We start from the raw sequence: 15855 nt of genomic DNA on the forward strand, positions 1-15855 counted from the left end.
ACACTAACACCTGCACATCCCTCAGGCATCGCTCGTTAGCTGCCGCTTCTAAAACCTCCCTTCCTGCAGATCAGGCTGGAAAGCATACGAAGATCAGACACCAGAGAACGTCCTTTCTGAAGGAAGTTTTTCGATATTCCACGTTTTGCGCCGGCAGCGCCAACGGGGACAGACGGGCCGGGCCGGGCCCGTCCCTCAGCGTTTCCCGCCGGGGCCGGGGCGGAGCGGGGCGGGGCCGGCGCTGGCTCGGCGCGGGTTTGGCGCGCAGGGCGGCCCGCGCTCCCCGCGCTCCCCGCCGCGGCCATGTCTCGCCAGAGCACTCTGCTTCGCTTCTTCTCGAAGGCCACCCCGCCGCCGCCGCAGGCCGGCACCGAGCCCCCCGCCGAGCCCCGCCGTGCCTCGGGGGAGCGGAATGGCCTGCAGGCCGCCGGCAGCCCCCCCGGCGGGGCGGGCCGAGCTGCGGCGCGGCGCGGGGAGAAGGGCGCGGGGGGCGGCGCGGCCGCCAAGGCCCCCAGGTACCGGCGGGGACGGGGGAGGCCGCGGAGCGGGGCCCGCGGGAGGGGAGGGGAGGGGAGGGCGGGAAGGGGAGGGGAGGCGGGACGGAGCTGTAGCCGCCGGCGGTCGCGGCGGGACCCTGGGGATGTCCGTGTCTTCGTCTCCCCGCCGCTGCCCCAGTCCCCGCCGTTCCCTGGATGTGGTGCCCGGCCCGGCCCGGCCCGGCCCGGCCCGCGGGGCTGGCCCGCAGCGGCCTGTGCTCCCGGCGGGCCTGGGCGGGCGGGACAATGGGACACCTTCGGGGATGGGGGCGTGCGGCGGGGTTTGCTGTTTGGAAGTACTGTTGCGCTCGTGTTGTAAATTTGCTTTTCGTGCTGCATCAGAATGACACAGTGGGTCAGGCTGGAAGGGGCAGTGGGGCATCGGGCCCGACCTCCCTGTTCGAGCAGGGTCATCTCAGAGCACATGGCACAGGATTGTGTTCAGACAGCTTTGAATATCTCCGGTGAGGGAGGCTCCACCCCTCTGGACACTCAGTTCCAGTCGCACAGTTAGGAAGTCCTTCCTTGTGGTCTTGTGGAACTTTCTGCCCTTTGTCTCTTGTGTGAATGCTTGGTACCTCCAAGGAAAGCCGGGCTCCATTTTGTTGGTAACCCCTCATTTAGCTGCTTATACGTATTGATGAAGTCCCCTCTCAGTCATGTCTTCTCGAGGCTGAACAGGCCCAGCTCCCTCAGCCTTTCCTCTTAAGAGAAGAGACATTCCCATAATCATCTTTGTTGCCCTCTGCTGGACCTGCTCCAGGAGCTCCATGTCTCTTTTGTGCTGAACACCATCATGCCAAGTGTCCCACGTGTCAGCAAACTGTCACTGGTTGTTGGGCCACAGCCTGCAGGAATGTCCCAGCCATCATCTGTGGGAGTGTGGCAGTGGCTGGGGTAAAATCTGTGGGAAGGAGGAGAGAGCAAATAAAAGCTGCATCAGGTGCTTTGCAGTGCAGGTAGAGTTATTTATTCATTTTTTGTAGCCTGAGGGTTTTTAAAGTCTTACTGTTTTCCTTAGGTGCGTGGCTGAAAATTATTTTCTACAGGGAAAGTGCATGTACTGACAGGACGAGGGGGAATGGCTTCAAACTGAAAGAGAGTGGGTCTAATTAGACATTAGGAAGAAATTCTTCACTGTGATGTTGGTGTGACGCTGGCAGAGGTTGCCTAGAGAAGCTGTGGATTCCCCATCCCTGGAGGTGTTCAAGGCTGGGTTGGATGGGGCTTTGAGCAGTCTGGTCTGGTGGAAGGTGTCCCTGAGCATGGCAGGGGATTGGGACTAGGTGATCTTTAGGGTCCCTTTGAACCCAAACCATTCTATGATAAAGCTCTGTCACTGTGGGGATCTGGCAGAGCTTGGAGGATCAAATCAAAAAAGTTTGAGAAGTGGTGATGGTGGTATGGAAGAACTGTGTAATCCAGGTTGTACCCCATGGGAGGCTCCCAAAGACCATAAGAGGGCAAAATGCTCAGCAGCAGTGTGCAGGAACATTTATGAAGTTCCAAATGCTTGTATTCCTTTAATGACACATTTGTTGTCTCTGCAGTGTCTCCTGTGAGTATTCTCCTGGGGACTTGGTGTGGGCCAAGATGGAAGGTTATCCCTGGTGGCCGTGTCTCATATACAATCACCCCACTGAAAGAACAATAGTCAGAGGAAAAGGAAAATCCACTCGTGTCCACGTGCAGTTCTTCGATGACAGCCCTACAAGGGGTTGGATCAGTGTTAAATACCTGAAGCCATATAAAGGTAAGAGATAGGAACAAAACTGTTTGAAACTGAAATATGCCACTTGTTTTGGAATTACAGGCTTGGAATATAGGATATGTTATTCTCCATAAAGAGTAGCAAAACCAAAGGTAGAATAGAGCATGGTTTTGTGCTTTGTGACAAGTTCTGAGGGTTACAGCTACATTTGTGTTTATACAGTCCTTGAAACATAAAATACTAAGCCCTTCTGTTTTTTAGATTAGAACAACTAATTAAGCAAACAAATTAAAGCTTGCTAATGTTTTAGAGACATTTCCTTTATTTCTCCCTTTAGTATAAAAATTATGTAAAAGACAAATCCAGTATTTCCACTTTTATCCCTGAAGTCCTTAAAATGTTAGTAGTGTCAAACTCAGTTCTTAAGCAGCTATTTAAGAACTGCAGTATGTCCAGAATTAAAAGGCTAGGCCCAGGATATTGGGTAAATGAAATTAATTCTGCTGTAGTGTTCCTTCTCAGCAGTGCAGCAGTTTTGCAAATAAAATATATAACTTGAGAGTTGAGTGTTGGTGAGGACAGTGCTTGTAGTTACAGGTCGGAGTTGGCGTGTGTGATACTGAAAAAATGATGTGGCTAACTAGTGGTAATCAAATGTAATCAAGAGTTAACATTTTGCATAATAAATCTCACCTTTTGAATAATCATAATCAGTTTTTCTCTTCTTTTCATAATTTTCAAAATAAATAATTGTCCGTAAATTGTATTGTTGGTCATACGCTTCCTATGTAATACAGTATTTCTGATGCTCCATAAGATTTTCTTGTGTCACTGAAAAAAGCTGAATTTACTGTTTCTCCCTTTTTACAAGTCAGAGTTCAGTCTCGTGGTTATGTAGACATGTTTTTGTCTCCTCTGTACTTCAGTCTACTGCACTTCAGACATAGTTTTAAATTAAAAAGGTAATGTTACTGCTATGAGTGTTAGCATAATTTATTGCAAGTAAATTGGTCCATGGTTATATGTGTCTTTCCTGAAAGTATTTGAAAACAATCAAAATATTTTAGGAGCTTGCAGTTGCATTTAGAAGCAAATACAGGCAAGGGGAATTAATCTGTTTACCAACAGAAAATTGTGAAAAAAGAAGTTTAAGCAGAGGTAGACATCTACCACAGGAAACGTGTTGAATGCAGAACAAGTAAAAATATTTAAAATAGCTAATTTGCTTTAAATTCAAGCAGAAAGCATCTTTATATGCAACAGAAGAGTGTTAGATTCTTTGGGTAAGAAAATGGAGACGTTTCTTCAGTTGTCATTTTTTTTTGTACCTGAGTAAATGCAGACAGCACAGGGCCAGACCTGTAACAGGTGGGCATGGAGAAGTGGAGGTGCGTAGCAGTTGGTTAAGTGAATATGCAGGTGTTGCACACTAGCTGAATTATATGAGAAGATTTTTCTCCTGACATTGTTCACTTGCATTTAATATTAATGTAAAATATTTTTAGACTGCCTCATTGCAGTTGGAGAACTATAAGGGAGGTCTTGATTGTTGCCTTTTTGCTGTAGAAGCAGCTGCTTGTAACTCCCTGCTTTGCTACTGCAAACTCAGACTTGATTGTGAGTAAGAATTTTGAGTTGTTTCTGGGGTATTTGGCCTCCTCCAAGTCTGCTGCCTTTGTCTGCACTGGTTTAGAGCTGAAGCTTCAGTCTGTAGTGGCGGATGATGGGATTCACAAGAGTGGGAAAAAGGATCTGAAATCAGTCTGTAGATTGGTTGGCTTCGGGTTTGTGTCATGTGCAGGTGGTGGCAGGAGGAGCTGTGGTGCTCGGGGGCTGTGCAGGAGGATGAGGGAATGGAGCAGTTATTAATAGCAGGCTTTGTTCACCGCCCTGCAGTGTCAGGCTGAGTGGCCAGCATGATTGGGCATCAGCTAATCTGGCTAATGGGCTGAGCTGGGCTGTGCTGGGTGCTTGGCTGCACTTCAAGCAGCAGTTTGGAGGCCAGCAGAGCTTTGAGGTCTGTGCCATAGGTGGCTTGTGTCTAGAAATAAGATAAGTGGTTAAACTTAGCTGTGATTGCTGAAACAGCCCTGTGGTCTCAGTCAGGACTCTCTGCTGCACTGCCAGTGAGAAGCCTTAAATTCAGTACTAACTACAGGAGTGTGAGGGTGTTCAGAGCTCAGCTTAGGAGTGCTCATATGTGCTAATGAGTTACAGAAATAGAAGCAATTCTTCAAATGTTCACGTAGGTAAGCATTTCATTTGCAAGTGTGTATACATTCCCCAGGGGTAGTGTATCAGCCTGAAGGAGTGATAAGTTGCTGTATTTAAGATGTGGTGGGAATGAGTGGTAGCAGCACAGAAGTTTAGTTATCTGAATATGAGTGTTAGTTGCCTGAATGCATTTAAAAGTGAACCATGAACACTTTCATCAGTTCCTAACAAATCTGGTTTTTACAGGTTCATCAGATGGGGAGACAATGAAGGGAGGTATGTTTTACAGCACAAAGCCTGAAATTAAAAGAGCCATGGTGCTGGCAGATGATGCCATGAGCAAAGATAAAACCAAGAGGCTTGAACTGGCAGTATGCAATGAACCTTCAGACACAGAGGAGGAGGAGGAGGAGGAAATGGAGGTAAAATGTTTCTTAATTGCTGTAATTCACAGAAATATTGCTAGAACTTGGAAGCTGTGACCTTGAACTAAGCATGGAATATCCTGCCATTCTCTGGTACTGTAATCACAGTTCATCTTGTCATTAATCTTGCACACATACGTATCCATATGTCTTTTTTTGTACTGCTTCTGTGTTGTCAGGTCATATACTGGTCTCTCATCTTCTCTAGTTGGAAAGAGAAGTCTCTTTGATGTTCTGTATGGTAAGGACTGACCTCTGAGTCTCCTTAACTTCTCTGACTCTCTTCACTCATCACTCCATGGTGACCTACTTTTTCACTCAGAAATGCTTTTTTCTGGTGCATCATTTTATCTTCTCTATCTGTTATTCATAGTCCAAGTTGCCGTAAGTTTGGTCTGAAGTTGTAGTGTGTCTTAATGTATAAAATTTGACCTCTTGGATTATTAATCTAAGGCATTAAATTGAATTTTTTGGAGCACACCCTCCTCTTGTGGAGTAGCACGAAAATGCCAGTTCTTGCACTGTTAACACCAGTCTTGGAGGAGTAACTAAAATTTGATGTTTTATTGTACTGTATTAATGTTGTGTTAATTCAGCTGTTATTTCAGTAGCACCATATGAGCACATAGTCTTGGAATAGATTTCTTTGGAGGGGAATGGTATGAGGAAACTGTTACTAGGATGGTGGTTTCCCTTAGCTCCTCATTTACTCAGTCTCCAGTGTGACAATGTCCTGAGGGACAGGTGCCACTCCAGGCATTGTGTTATGTGCAGTGGCACTTTGTACTCACAGCACTGATGGTTTTCCATTAAAGTTTGAGGATGAAAATGCAAATAATGGAGTTGCTTTTCTTTCTCCTACATGTGCCATATTCTTTTTTTGTAGTTTAAATGTTTTGTTCATCAGCATCACGTATGCTCAGTAATGAATGAGTCTCTAAAGTAGAGACTCAAATTACTCAAATAAGAGTAATTACTCCACTGGCCAGTAGCAGTTAGTTATCCAGAAAAAAACCTGAGTTCTCTTAAGGTAGGTGGAATTGGCTGTGGCTCTCTCTTGTTTGAAGCATTGTAGGTACTACGTTATTGTACGTTTTGCTCTTCTTTATGCAGCAGTATCTTTGTAGCCAGAATTATCTGCAGACAAAATAATTTATTTTTCCAGGAGATGAGTGAAAATGCATCAGGCAACAGTGAAGACTGCAATAGTGAGGAGGATGTGAAAAGCAATAAGCGAGTGATGAGCAGGGAAAGAGCTGTAAAAGCCAAGAGAAGGAGAGTGTTGGATTCTGACAGTGACCATAGTGGCTCTGATGTGGAGTTCAAGCCTGATGGGAAAGAAGCAGCAAGCAGTGAGGAAGCCAGTAGTGGGGTAGATGAAAATGAGTCTTCTGACACAGAGACAGAGAGTGTTGCAGAGAGCCCCATAAAAGTCCCTTCTAAACGAAAGAGAGGAGAGGTGAAAAAGCCTGCTAAAAGGAGTAGCTTGGGAAATGAATGTTCTGAAACTCCCAAAAGAGCAGCAACAGTCTCTTCAGAAGCCAAGTCTAAGCTGACATCGTTTGCAGCACCTGAAAGTTTTGAATCTCAAGCAAATGCTTGCAGTGGAAGTAGTGGTGGCTTCTCAGTGTGGGAACACGAAAAGCTTGACTGGCTGCAAGAAGGGAAGAGGAGAGATTCTCACAGGAGGCGTCAGGGTGACCCCAATTACGACCCCTGTACTCTGTATGTGCCTGAGGATTACCTCAACAAGTGCACGCCTGGCGTGCGAAGGTGGTGGCAGCTCAAAAGCCAAAACTTTGATGCTGTGATTTGCTACAAGGTAGGAAAGTTCTATGAGTTGTATCACATGGACGCAGTCACTGGTGTGAATGAGTTGGGCCTGATCTTTATGAAGGGCACCTGGGCCCACTCAGGTTTTCCAGAAACTGCGTTTGGCCGATTCTCCGATGTGCTGGTACAGAAGGGCTACAAGGTGGCGCGCGTGGAGCAGACGGAAACACCTGAAATGATGGAAGCGCGCTGCAAGTCGGCAGGCCACTCCACCAGGTTTGACAAGGTGGTGCGCCGGGAGATCTGCAGGATCATCACCAAGGGAACCCAGACCTACAGTGTCATGGACTGCGACCCCTCCGAGAACCACAGCAAGTTCCTGCTGTGCGTGAAGGAGAAGGACGACTCGGCCGGGACGCGCGTGTACGGGGTCTGCTTCGTCGACACCTCCATGGGGAAGTTCCACGTTGGCCAGTTCCCAGATGACCGCCACTGCTCCAGGTTTAGGACTTTGGTAGCTCATTACACCCCTGTGCAGGTGCTATTTGAGAAGGGGAATCTGTCTGTGGACACACAGAAGATACTGAAGGGCTCACTTGTTTCTTGCATTCAGGAAGGGCTGGCCTCGGGCTCCCAGTTTTGGAACGCATCTAAAACACTAAAAGTCCTTCTTGAGGAAGGGTATTTCAAGGAGAAGCAGAATTCTGAAAATGGATGTTCTCTGCCCTCTGTAATCAAATCTCTGACTTCAGAGAGTGACTCCCTGGGATTAACTCCTGGTGAAAACAGTGAATTAGCTTTGTCAGCTCTTGGGGGATGTGTCTTCTATCTCAAAAAATGTCTGATTGATCAGGAGCTGTTATCACAGGCAAACTTTGAGGAATACATCCCTGTGGATATTGCTACTGCAAAAAACATGAGTTCCAGTAGTTTGTTTGCCAGAACTGGGCAGCGGATGGTGCTGGATGGAGTCACCCTGATGAACTTGGAAGTCCTGCAGAATGGAACCAATGGAACCATAGAAGGTACTTTGTTGGAAAGGATTGATTCTTGTTGTACACCATTTGGGAAGCGACTCCTGAAACAGTGGCTCTGCGCTCCGCTTTGTAATCCTAAATCCATCAATGATCGTTTGGATGCTGTCGAGGACCTCCTGGCAGTGCCAGATAAAATGTCTGAAGTCAGTGAGTGCCTCAAGAAACTGCCTGACCTTGAAAGGCTGCTCAGCAAAATTCACAGCATCGGGTCACCGCTCAAAAGTCAGAACCATCCTGACAGCAGGGCCATCTTCTATGAAGAACTCAAATACAGCAAAAAAAAAATCGCTGACTTTCTGTCTGCCCTGGAGGGATTCAAAGTAATGAATGAGATTGTCAGTGTCATGGAAGAGGTTGCCAGTGACTTCAAATCCAGAGTCCTGAAGCAGCTGGTCACCCGCAAAGCCAAAAATCCTGACGGCTGCTTCCCAGACCTGAGTGCAGAGCTCACAAGGTGGGACACCGCCTTTGATCACAACCAGGCTCGGAAGACAGGAGTGATTACCCCAAAGGCAGGTTTTGACCCCGATTATGATGGAGCACTACAGGATATCAAAGCTGTCGAGGAAGATCTTCGGAAGTACCTGGAAAAGCAACGCAAGCTGCTTGGGTTCAAATCCGTGCAGTACTGGGGGACAGGCAAGAACCGGTACCAGATGGAAATCCCAGAAAGTGCCGTGTCTCGTAACCTGCCTGAGGAATATGAGCTGAGGTCGAGCAGGAAGGGCTACAAGCGCTACTGGACCAAGGAGATCGAGAAGATGCTGGCTGCGATGGTGAACGCCGAGGAGCGCCGCGATGCCGCCCTCAAAGACTGCATGAGGCGCCTCTTCTACAACTTTGACAAGAACAGCAAGGACTGGCAGACAGCTGTGGAGTGCATTGCTGTGCTGGGTAAGAGCTTTGCCTCCTTCTGACACACTGAAACTGTCCCTGTGGTGATGGCATCTCATCTGGGGAAGCTTGTTGCCAGCTCTTAACTTGGCGTTTGAAAGCTCTTGATTGTGGTAATGGCTTTGATAATTAACAGTTATTCCCTGTTTACTTCCTGTCACTAAATAGCAGGACAGTTGCTGGGCCTTGTTTGCGAACTCTTTCTTCGTTCCTGTTGTGTGGTTGTAGATATGCAGCCAAGTTCAGTGTAACTTGGTGAGCCTCACTGCTTCCTAAGCCTTGTGTGTGAATTAGTAGCTTCTTATCAAATTATGTTATAAAAATTTAACCTGCTGGTAAGCCCCCTTGCATCTGAGCAGGAAGCTTTCTGGGCATCCTTTAAAAATAAAAGTGCTGAATGTCAAGCCTTGAAGAAGGTAGTCTACTAAGAAAGTTTCCCCAAATCTTTCTAAATTTCTGGGATAGAACAGTCTCTTGTATTCCCTTCTCAGGAGTGGCATACTTCTGTCCTGTGGATTTTCTGCTAAGATGAAGCACTCTGGGATGTCTTTGTTCCAGAGAAAAATAAAAGCACTCTCTGAATGCAACTAGAGCAGAAAAGGGAGGGCAGGCAGGCAGGGAGGGTTGGCTGGGAATGGATTTGATGGCAGAGCTGGGAAGCAGTTACATCAGCTACAACACAGCCCAGTACAAGGGCTGAATTTGTTCCCAGCAGAGAGGAATTTGGTGTCCAGGCTCAGCTGTCATGTGTGTACATAAAGCCTCTAAAATCATAAGCAGTCTCATTGTGTAGGTGATCAGCTTTTAGAACCTCAGGGCTCAGCTAACTGAGGGGTCTTACGCTCCTGTTTTCTGGTGAACCAACAGAGTTTCAAGCAGAATTAGGATTCTTCACAAAGTAATTCACTGTCACAGAAACTGAGTTCTACCTTACTTGTTCTAAATGGAAAAAAAAATGTAAGAAAACAGTATTTTATACGTGTATTTTTGAAATGAAATGGTGTGTATTTAAAGACTTTTAACTAAAATAACTATAGGGGAGTGTTTTTATTGTGACATATGTAGAAATCTGGAAGGAATGAGGAAAGACCCTGTAAATACTCCCACCTTTTACTTGTTTTGGAGTACTTTTTGGGTGTTTCCCTTATGAGGAAAATGGAATAAAACAGAAAAGTGTTTCTACAAAATTGCTGTTCAATGAGTAAATGAATTGAAGAAATGTATGAAGAAATTTGAAAGTGCGACTGACTGGAATTTCTCTTAATTTTCTAGATGTCTTGATGTCCCTTGCTCACTACAGTCAAGGTGGTGATGGACCCCTGTGCAGACCTGTAATCCTGCTGCCTATGGATAATGCTCCTCCCTTCCTGGAACTTAGAAATTCCCGCCATCCATGCATCACAAAAACTTTCTTTGGGGATGATTTTATTCCCAATGACATCGTAATTGGCAGCAAGGATGAGAGCAGCAGCAGTGAGGCCTCCTGTGTGTTGGTAACTGGCCCGAACATGGGTGGCAAATCTACGCTCATGAGACAGGTGATTGTCACATGTTCCAGGGTACCTCTGGAGTTTGGGTAAAGGAACTTCAGGACCTGGCTGTCATGGGTGTCACAGGAGGTCCCAGAAGTGGTCTTCAGGGTATGCAGCAATTGCACAGGCTGGTAGAAAATGCCTGCATTCAGACAGGTTTTCTGCTTTAGGGAGGGATGTTTCATTTGTCCTTGGAGAGGAAAAAGTGATTGAGTACAGTTTATCTCTTTCAAGTTACTTACCCAGGACTTGGCATCAGCTGGCAAAAGATGCTTCTGCAGGTTGAACAAGATGAAACTAGAGATCAGCAGGCAGGTTGCTGTATGAACACTGCTTGCTGTGATAACTTGTGTTTTGAGGGCTTTCAGAGTAGTTCAGACGTACCAGAGATGATGCTTCTGCAGCTTGGAGCTGTTAAAGCGGCAGGAATCTTTATGTACTCCAGTCCCTGTTTTAGGGGAAACACGGCTTCGTGCCCTCGCTGTGTGTGTGGAACTGAAGCTGCCAGCCTCAGTGCAAGTGTGAATGTCCCTGTTTGCTGTGCAGGCTGGTCTCCTGGTGGTCATGGCCCAGCTGGGGTGCTACGTGCCCGCGGAAGCCTGCAGGCTCACACCCATTGACCGCGTGTTCACACGGCTCGGCGCCTCCGACAGGATCATGGCTGGTGAGTGTCTGACACTGCACAGAGCGCTCTTGGCACCAACTTCCTGCTTTTGCTTTGAGTGGCAAGTTGGAAAGGGGACAGTGTTTTGCAGGTAGAGCTGGGCACTCTGCTTTCTTGTTCAGAGTGGAGACAGGATTGCACTTGGGCTTTATTTTTTTTCACGTGTCCCCGTTCAATTTTTGACAAGACTCATGGGATCAATTCCTAATGAATTTTAATATTTAAAGCCTAACTCCCAGCTGGTGCAAGTCTGAGGAATATATTTTTGTAGAATTGATTATATTCCGCTCTCATTTATACTTTTTTCTAAGTGTTCTGAAATAGGACAGTGATGTTGGGGAAGCTGTTACACAGGAGTTGTTTTTGTACTTTGCAAGGACTATAGAAGTTCCTTGTTTCAATCAGAATGCCTTGTTTGAAATCTGATTTCTTCTGATGAGGAAGAGAGACAGATATCATTCTTGGAAGCAGTAGTTGACAGTTCTTGGAGTATTTTGTTCCTTCAGTGGAGAGGAAGACACAAGTGGAGGATGACACAAGTGGAATGGTAAAGTCTGCCAGTGGTGATGGGCAAAGTGCCACTGGGCTAGAAAAACAAAATTATTGTTGTGGTAAGAGTAGTATCACTGCTCATTTAAGGAAGGCACAGATTTTCTATGATCTCTCTGCTGAAAAATGTAGGTCAGTGAATATGAAAGGAGTTAAGCCCACTGAACTTGTTGCACAGAAGGAATTTGGAAATGAATCGTTCAGAGTTCTTAATTAAAAAAAATATTTACACTTCCCGAAATCGAAATCAAGTCTTTTCTTTGCAGCTAGAGAACATTATTAAGGCTTTCTTTCCCCAGCTTGTCTCCATTTTGTTTACTTTCAGTACACGAAGGAATCAAAAGTGTGGAAGGATACTTAAGTGCTTATGGTAGAGATGAGTAGGGCCCTTCCTTCATGAGAGATTTTGCTACAGCAAAATGTAGCATTTTCAATTTTATTTCAATTAACTGAGAACTATACTTCTAACCTTTCACATTGTGAGGGTGAACTCTGCACAGAAAGAGCTTTGAAATATGTTCTTGATGCACTTGTGATGCACACTGTGTAGATAGGAAAGCACAGCTAAAGTTCCACAGCAGTCACTTTGTAATGGATGGGACTTTTATGAAGTTAATTTATTCAGTAATATAATTTCAGGGCTTTATTTTCTGAAGAGAATAAATGGTTATTCTAAAATAACATTAAAAACATATTAAATCCTGGTAATTTCTCTAAATAAATGCAGAAAATCAGGATTGGTGGATACTGCTTAATAATTCATATTGGAAAACTTAGGTTAGAGCAAAGCAGTGCTCATGCAGCATTAGTACAGGAAAACAAATGCTTGCCTTTAATGGAATAAATTGCATTAATTGCTGCTACTTGTGATTATTTGTAATGATCCCCACAAAGAACAAGTAAATCCTGACTTTAGAAGTGTGGCTTTATCATGGGGGGGGATGTGAATAATTGTGTACTTCTGCTCATAATCTGCTAAAACCAATTTCAGGTGTAAATTTTAGGCCTTGTGTTACCTGGGTTGCTGAAACTCCCATGTGATGCTCGAGCCTTAGCAGCAGAATATTGCTTTTGCCATATTTTATTCAAGGATAGATTAAAGCCTTTATTAGCCAAATTGTTCCCTTATGGCATCACAACAAAACCAAAGTTCCAGTCTTTGATTTTTTGTTTGTTTTTCTACTGGAAAGCCACACATACCTTTGGCCTGTCCTGTGCATTTTATGCAAGAAAGGGACAAAAATTCTCCCCATCTTGTAGTTTTTGTGCCCTTCTTGTCCAGCTGTTACTTTTGACGGGTGCTATTGAAATTTAAGCACGTGTGTTGGCCTGAAAACTTAATTTATTGTGCTTGTGTCTATACCTGTACTCTAAAGGCATACAGCCAAGACTTTTTTTTCTGGTGAATGGGGACCTGCTGTTCTTACACTGGAAAAAAGAGTGTCATGTTTTTATTCATCTTCAGTTTGCTATTGAGTTTCACTTTAGCTTAACCAAGATTCTAGTGCAGATTAAATGAGGCTTTAATTGCGGTTCTCAGGTATTTGACTACTTCATGGTGTTTTTGGTTTTTTTTTTGTCATTTCCTTTAAAGGTGAAAGTACCTTCTTTGTTGAATTAAGCGAGACTTCCAGCATTCTGCAGCATGCAACACAGCATTCCCTTGTTCTCGTGGATGAACTGGGTAATTAGATTATTTTGAAGTAGATGGAAGCTAAATCTGAGGGATAAAAGACTGGCTGGAAGGTTTTTGGGCTGTCTGAATGGCAGCCAAGCACACAGGGCCAGTTTCTCGTAATGCTGCTGGTGTTTAACTGGTGTCTCAGCCTCTCTAACATGAACACATCTTGGGTGCCCTGGGAACTCATCACCACCTCCCACCTGCAGCCATTATTACCCTGTTTCCAGCTGTGGTTTCCTGCTTTTCCTTTGCGTAATTACTTGGAGCAAACCTCAGGAGAGCAGAAACCTCTTTTTTTCTGCAGTGCAAAGGAGGGTGATTGTTATGGGGCCAATTCTCCAGTCGCTTCCTAAAGATGGCTCTCACCCCTCACTGCTGTTTGTCTTGCACTACAAATGCATTTGTCTGTATGGTGTCTGTCTCTCCAGCAGCATGTGAACTGTGGATTGACTTGACTGTGCCCCTTGTGTTCCCGAGTGTGCCAAAGCTGTCCCGTTGTGTCCCCAGGCAGAGGCACAGCCACGTTTGATGGAACAGCCATAGCGAGCGCGGTGGTGAAGGAGCTGGCGGAGAGGATCCGCTGCCGGACGCTGTTCTCCACTCACTACCACTCCCTGGTGGAGGACTATTCCCACAGTGGGGCCGTGCGCCTGGGCCACATGGTACGTGTGTCAGGATGGGATTTTTCCTGCTGGGATTTCTGCTTTTCTGTGCTCTTCTGCCCTGAGAAACAGGTGTTTTGAGAACAGGACATGATATCCCATGCATTTGTTAAGCTGCAGGTCAATACTGCAAACTCTGACTTGTGACTTGCTCTTCCCAGGCATGCATGGTTGAAAATGAGAGCGAAGATCCAAGCCAGGAAACAATTACATTCCTGTACAAGTTCATTGAAGGAGCCTGCCCAAAGAGCTACGGCTTCAATGCGGCAAGACTTGCAAATATTCCAGAGGAAGTCATTCAGCAGGGACACAGAAAAGCCAAAGAGTTTGAAAAAACAACCCTGTCACTGAGAACATTTAGGTAAGGCCCTGGGTTTCTGTCTCTTAAGTTGCAAATTGCTTATAGGAACCCATTTTAATATTTGGGCAGTGGTTTTTGCTCATTCACAGCACGAGGGACAGTTACAGCTACTTCTGTGAGGGAGGGAGGTACTGTGGGAAGGCAGATATGATGAGCAGTACTTCAAGCAGTACTTTAAGCCTTGGGTCGCTGCCAGTCTGAATTTGCACACAGAGGTGCTGGGGGGGGGGTGCCACCGCTGGCAGCCTTTACACCAGGCCCAGCATCCATGTCTCCTCAAGCTGTTGCACGAATGGGAATCTTAAGCTCTGCCTCTCAGCTTCCAAGTAAAAGTGGTTATTGCCCTCAGGTACCTGTGTCAGGTGCTGGATGGAGCAACCAGTGATGCAAAGACAGTTCGGAAGCTCATGGAGATGATTGACCGGCTTTAGGAACTCACACAGATTTCTCAAAAAGGTGGGAGCAGACAACATTATGATCTAATAAACTTTATTTTTTAAAAATGACCATTTTTCCATTGTCTTTCCTAGGAAATTAAACCCTTTAATTCATACCTACCCTCTACATAATGGTTATTGAGTACTCCACAATATATTAAGTCTAGATGTTATGGTACATGCATACACTTTCAGGCTGTTGATTACCCACTGTCACCAATACACATAAATGGAAAAAAGCTATGAAACTGTATAGGGCTGTATATATACTTGTCTCAGCTTCATTAGAGCAGGAAATTGCTGTGATTTCCAGCAGATTATGTAAGTAATGTCCAGACTGTTCAAAAAAAACTATGAACAGAGTAAAGTATAAGACTGTTTTGAGGAGACTTTCTACTGTGTACTTTAAAACATAGTAAAATTTCTTTCACAAAACTTAGTTACATGGGTACTTTGTTTTATAGTGCATTATAGTCTAGGAAGTCTCATTAAAACACTCGCTGTTCTTTCTTTTGTTAGGGTGGTTCGAGTACAGACTATTGCTGGGGCAGGGGAGGAGATTATTCTAACTTAAGAGGACACCAGAAAAATTGCTGGATATAATTTAAGATTAGTGTTTTCTCTTTCATAGAAAGAACGTACATACTGGGACATGAGTACAGTTACAGCAAGTCTAGGTGTGCTAACAAAACAGGACACATTCAAGTACAATAAGATTTTTTTGCTTGAAATTAGAAACAAACTACATGAGATTAAAGCATTAAAATCATATTTCTCAATCTGAATAAATGTTAAAAAATCAAAAGAAATGCAGAAGTGCTAGCTCACATTTTTACCATGTTACAAAAGCAATTGGTACCCATGTCCATAAAGGCAGCAACAAAGAATGCTGCTTGTCTACAGAATAGTACTACTGCAAATTGGACTGCGTTTCAATGCTACTTGTAAAAACACCAGCTCTCAGAAGTTGGTATCTGTACAAAATTGCAGCTTATTTTTCTTCACTTCTGTCCCTTCAAAGTCTTTGTTTACACAGTAATGCTAAAACGCCCAGTTCTGTTATCCTGAGTCAACATATTGCCACTTTCTTTTTTGGTAGGTTGAGCTCCATAGTGTCAACACCTCACACATCCGCTTTAATACAGTCTCTTTCTGCAGAAATGGGCAAGTGTAACTTCCTCCAAAAAAAAAGTTTTAATAGTTATGATATTAGAATGGCAGGACTTTCTTTCTGAAAAGGAATTCAGTTGTGCTGCAATGTATTGGATTCTATAGGTGGAGCAGAGTCATATAGTGTATCTGTATCGTGTGTAGGCTCTCCGGCGAGCGTACAGGGATTGGACAGTGTTCCAGCACCACAGTCACAGAAAAACCTGTAA

General features: G+C 45.0%; 2 protein-coding genes across 3 annotated transcripts in view; one reads left to right on the plus strand and one right to left on the minus strand.

Annotated features, from left to right (window-relative positions):
* Nucleotides 1-303: 303 nt before the first annotated feature.
* On the plus strand, nt 304-14545 carry MSH6 (mutS homolog 6). 2 transcript variants are annotated; one of them, XM_062490509.1, is made up of 10 exons: nt 304-515; nt 2087-2289; nt 4708-4883; nt 6052-8590; nt 9863-10128; nt 10669-10786; nt 12930-13019; nt 13524-13678; nt 13840-14039; nt 14389-14545. In XM_062490509.1, the coding sequence occupies exons 1-10, from the start codon at nt 304-306 to the stop codon at nt 14468-14470; spliced, it is 4041 nt and encodes a 1346-aa protein (XP_062346493.1). In that variant the 3' UTR covers nt 14471-14545. The 2 variants fall into 2 exon arrangements, with proteins under 2 accessions (XP_062346493.1, XP_062346494.1); XM_062490510.1 differs by having other exon boundaries at nt 6055-8590.
* The window catches only part of FBXO11 (F-box protein 11), a 69750-nt gene continuing 68431 nt past the window's right edge, over nt 14537-15855 (minus strand). The window contains exon 23 of the mRNA XM_062490511.1: nt 14537-15849. Coding sequence (XP_062346495.1) covers nt 15720-15849 — 130 coding nt within the window. The 3' untranslated portion in view covers nt 14537-15719. The remainder of the gene's footprint in view (nt 15850-15855) is intronic.

This window comes from Cinclus cinclus, chromosome 3, assembly GCF_963662255.1.
Source record: "Cinclus cinclus chromosome 3, bCinCin1.1, whole genome shotgun sequence".
In the NCBI taxonomy this organism is placed as follows: domain Eukaryota; kingdom Metazoa; phylum Chordata; class Aves; order Passeriformes; family Cinclidae; genus Cinclus; species Cinclus cinclus.

Coding starts and splice junctions, on each gene's coding strand:
- MSH6 (XM_062490509.1), top strand. CDS start 304: ATGTCTCGCCAGAGCACTCTGCTTCGCTTCTTCTCGAAGGCCACCCCG. Junction 2,290..4,707: donor ATACCTGAAGCCATATAAAG/GTAAGAGATAGG, acceptor TGGTTTTTACAG/GTTCATCAGATGGGGAGACA. Junction 10,787..12,929: donor CTCCGACAGGATCATGGCTG/GTGAGTGTCTGA, acceptor TTTCCTTTAAAG/GTGAAAGTACCTTCTTTGTT.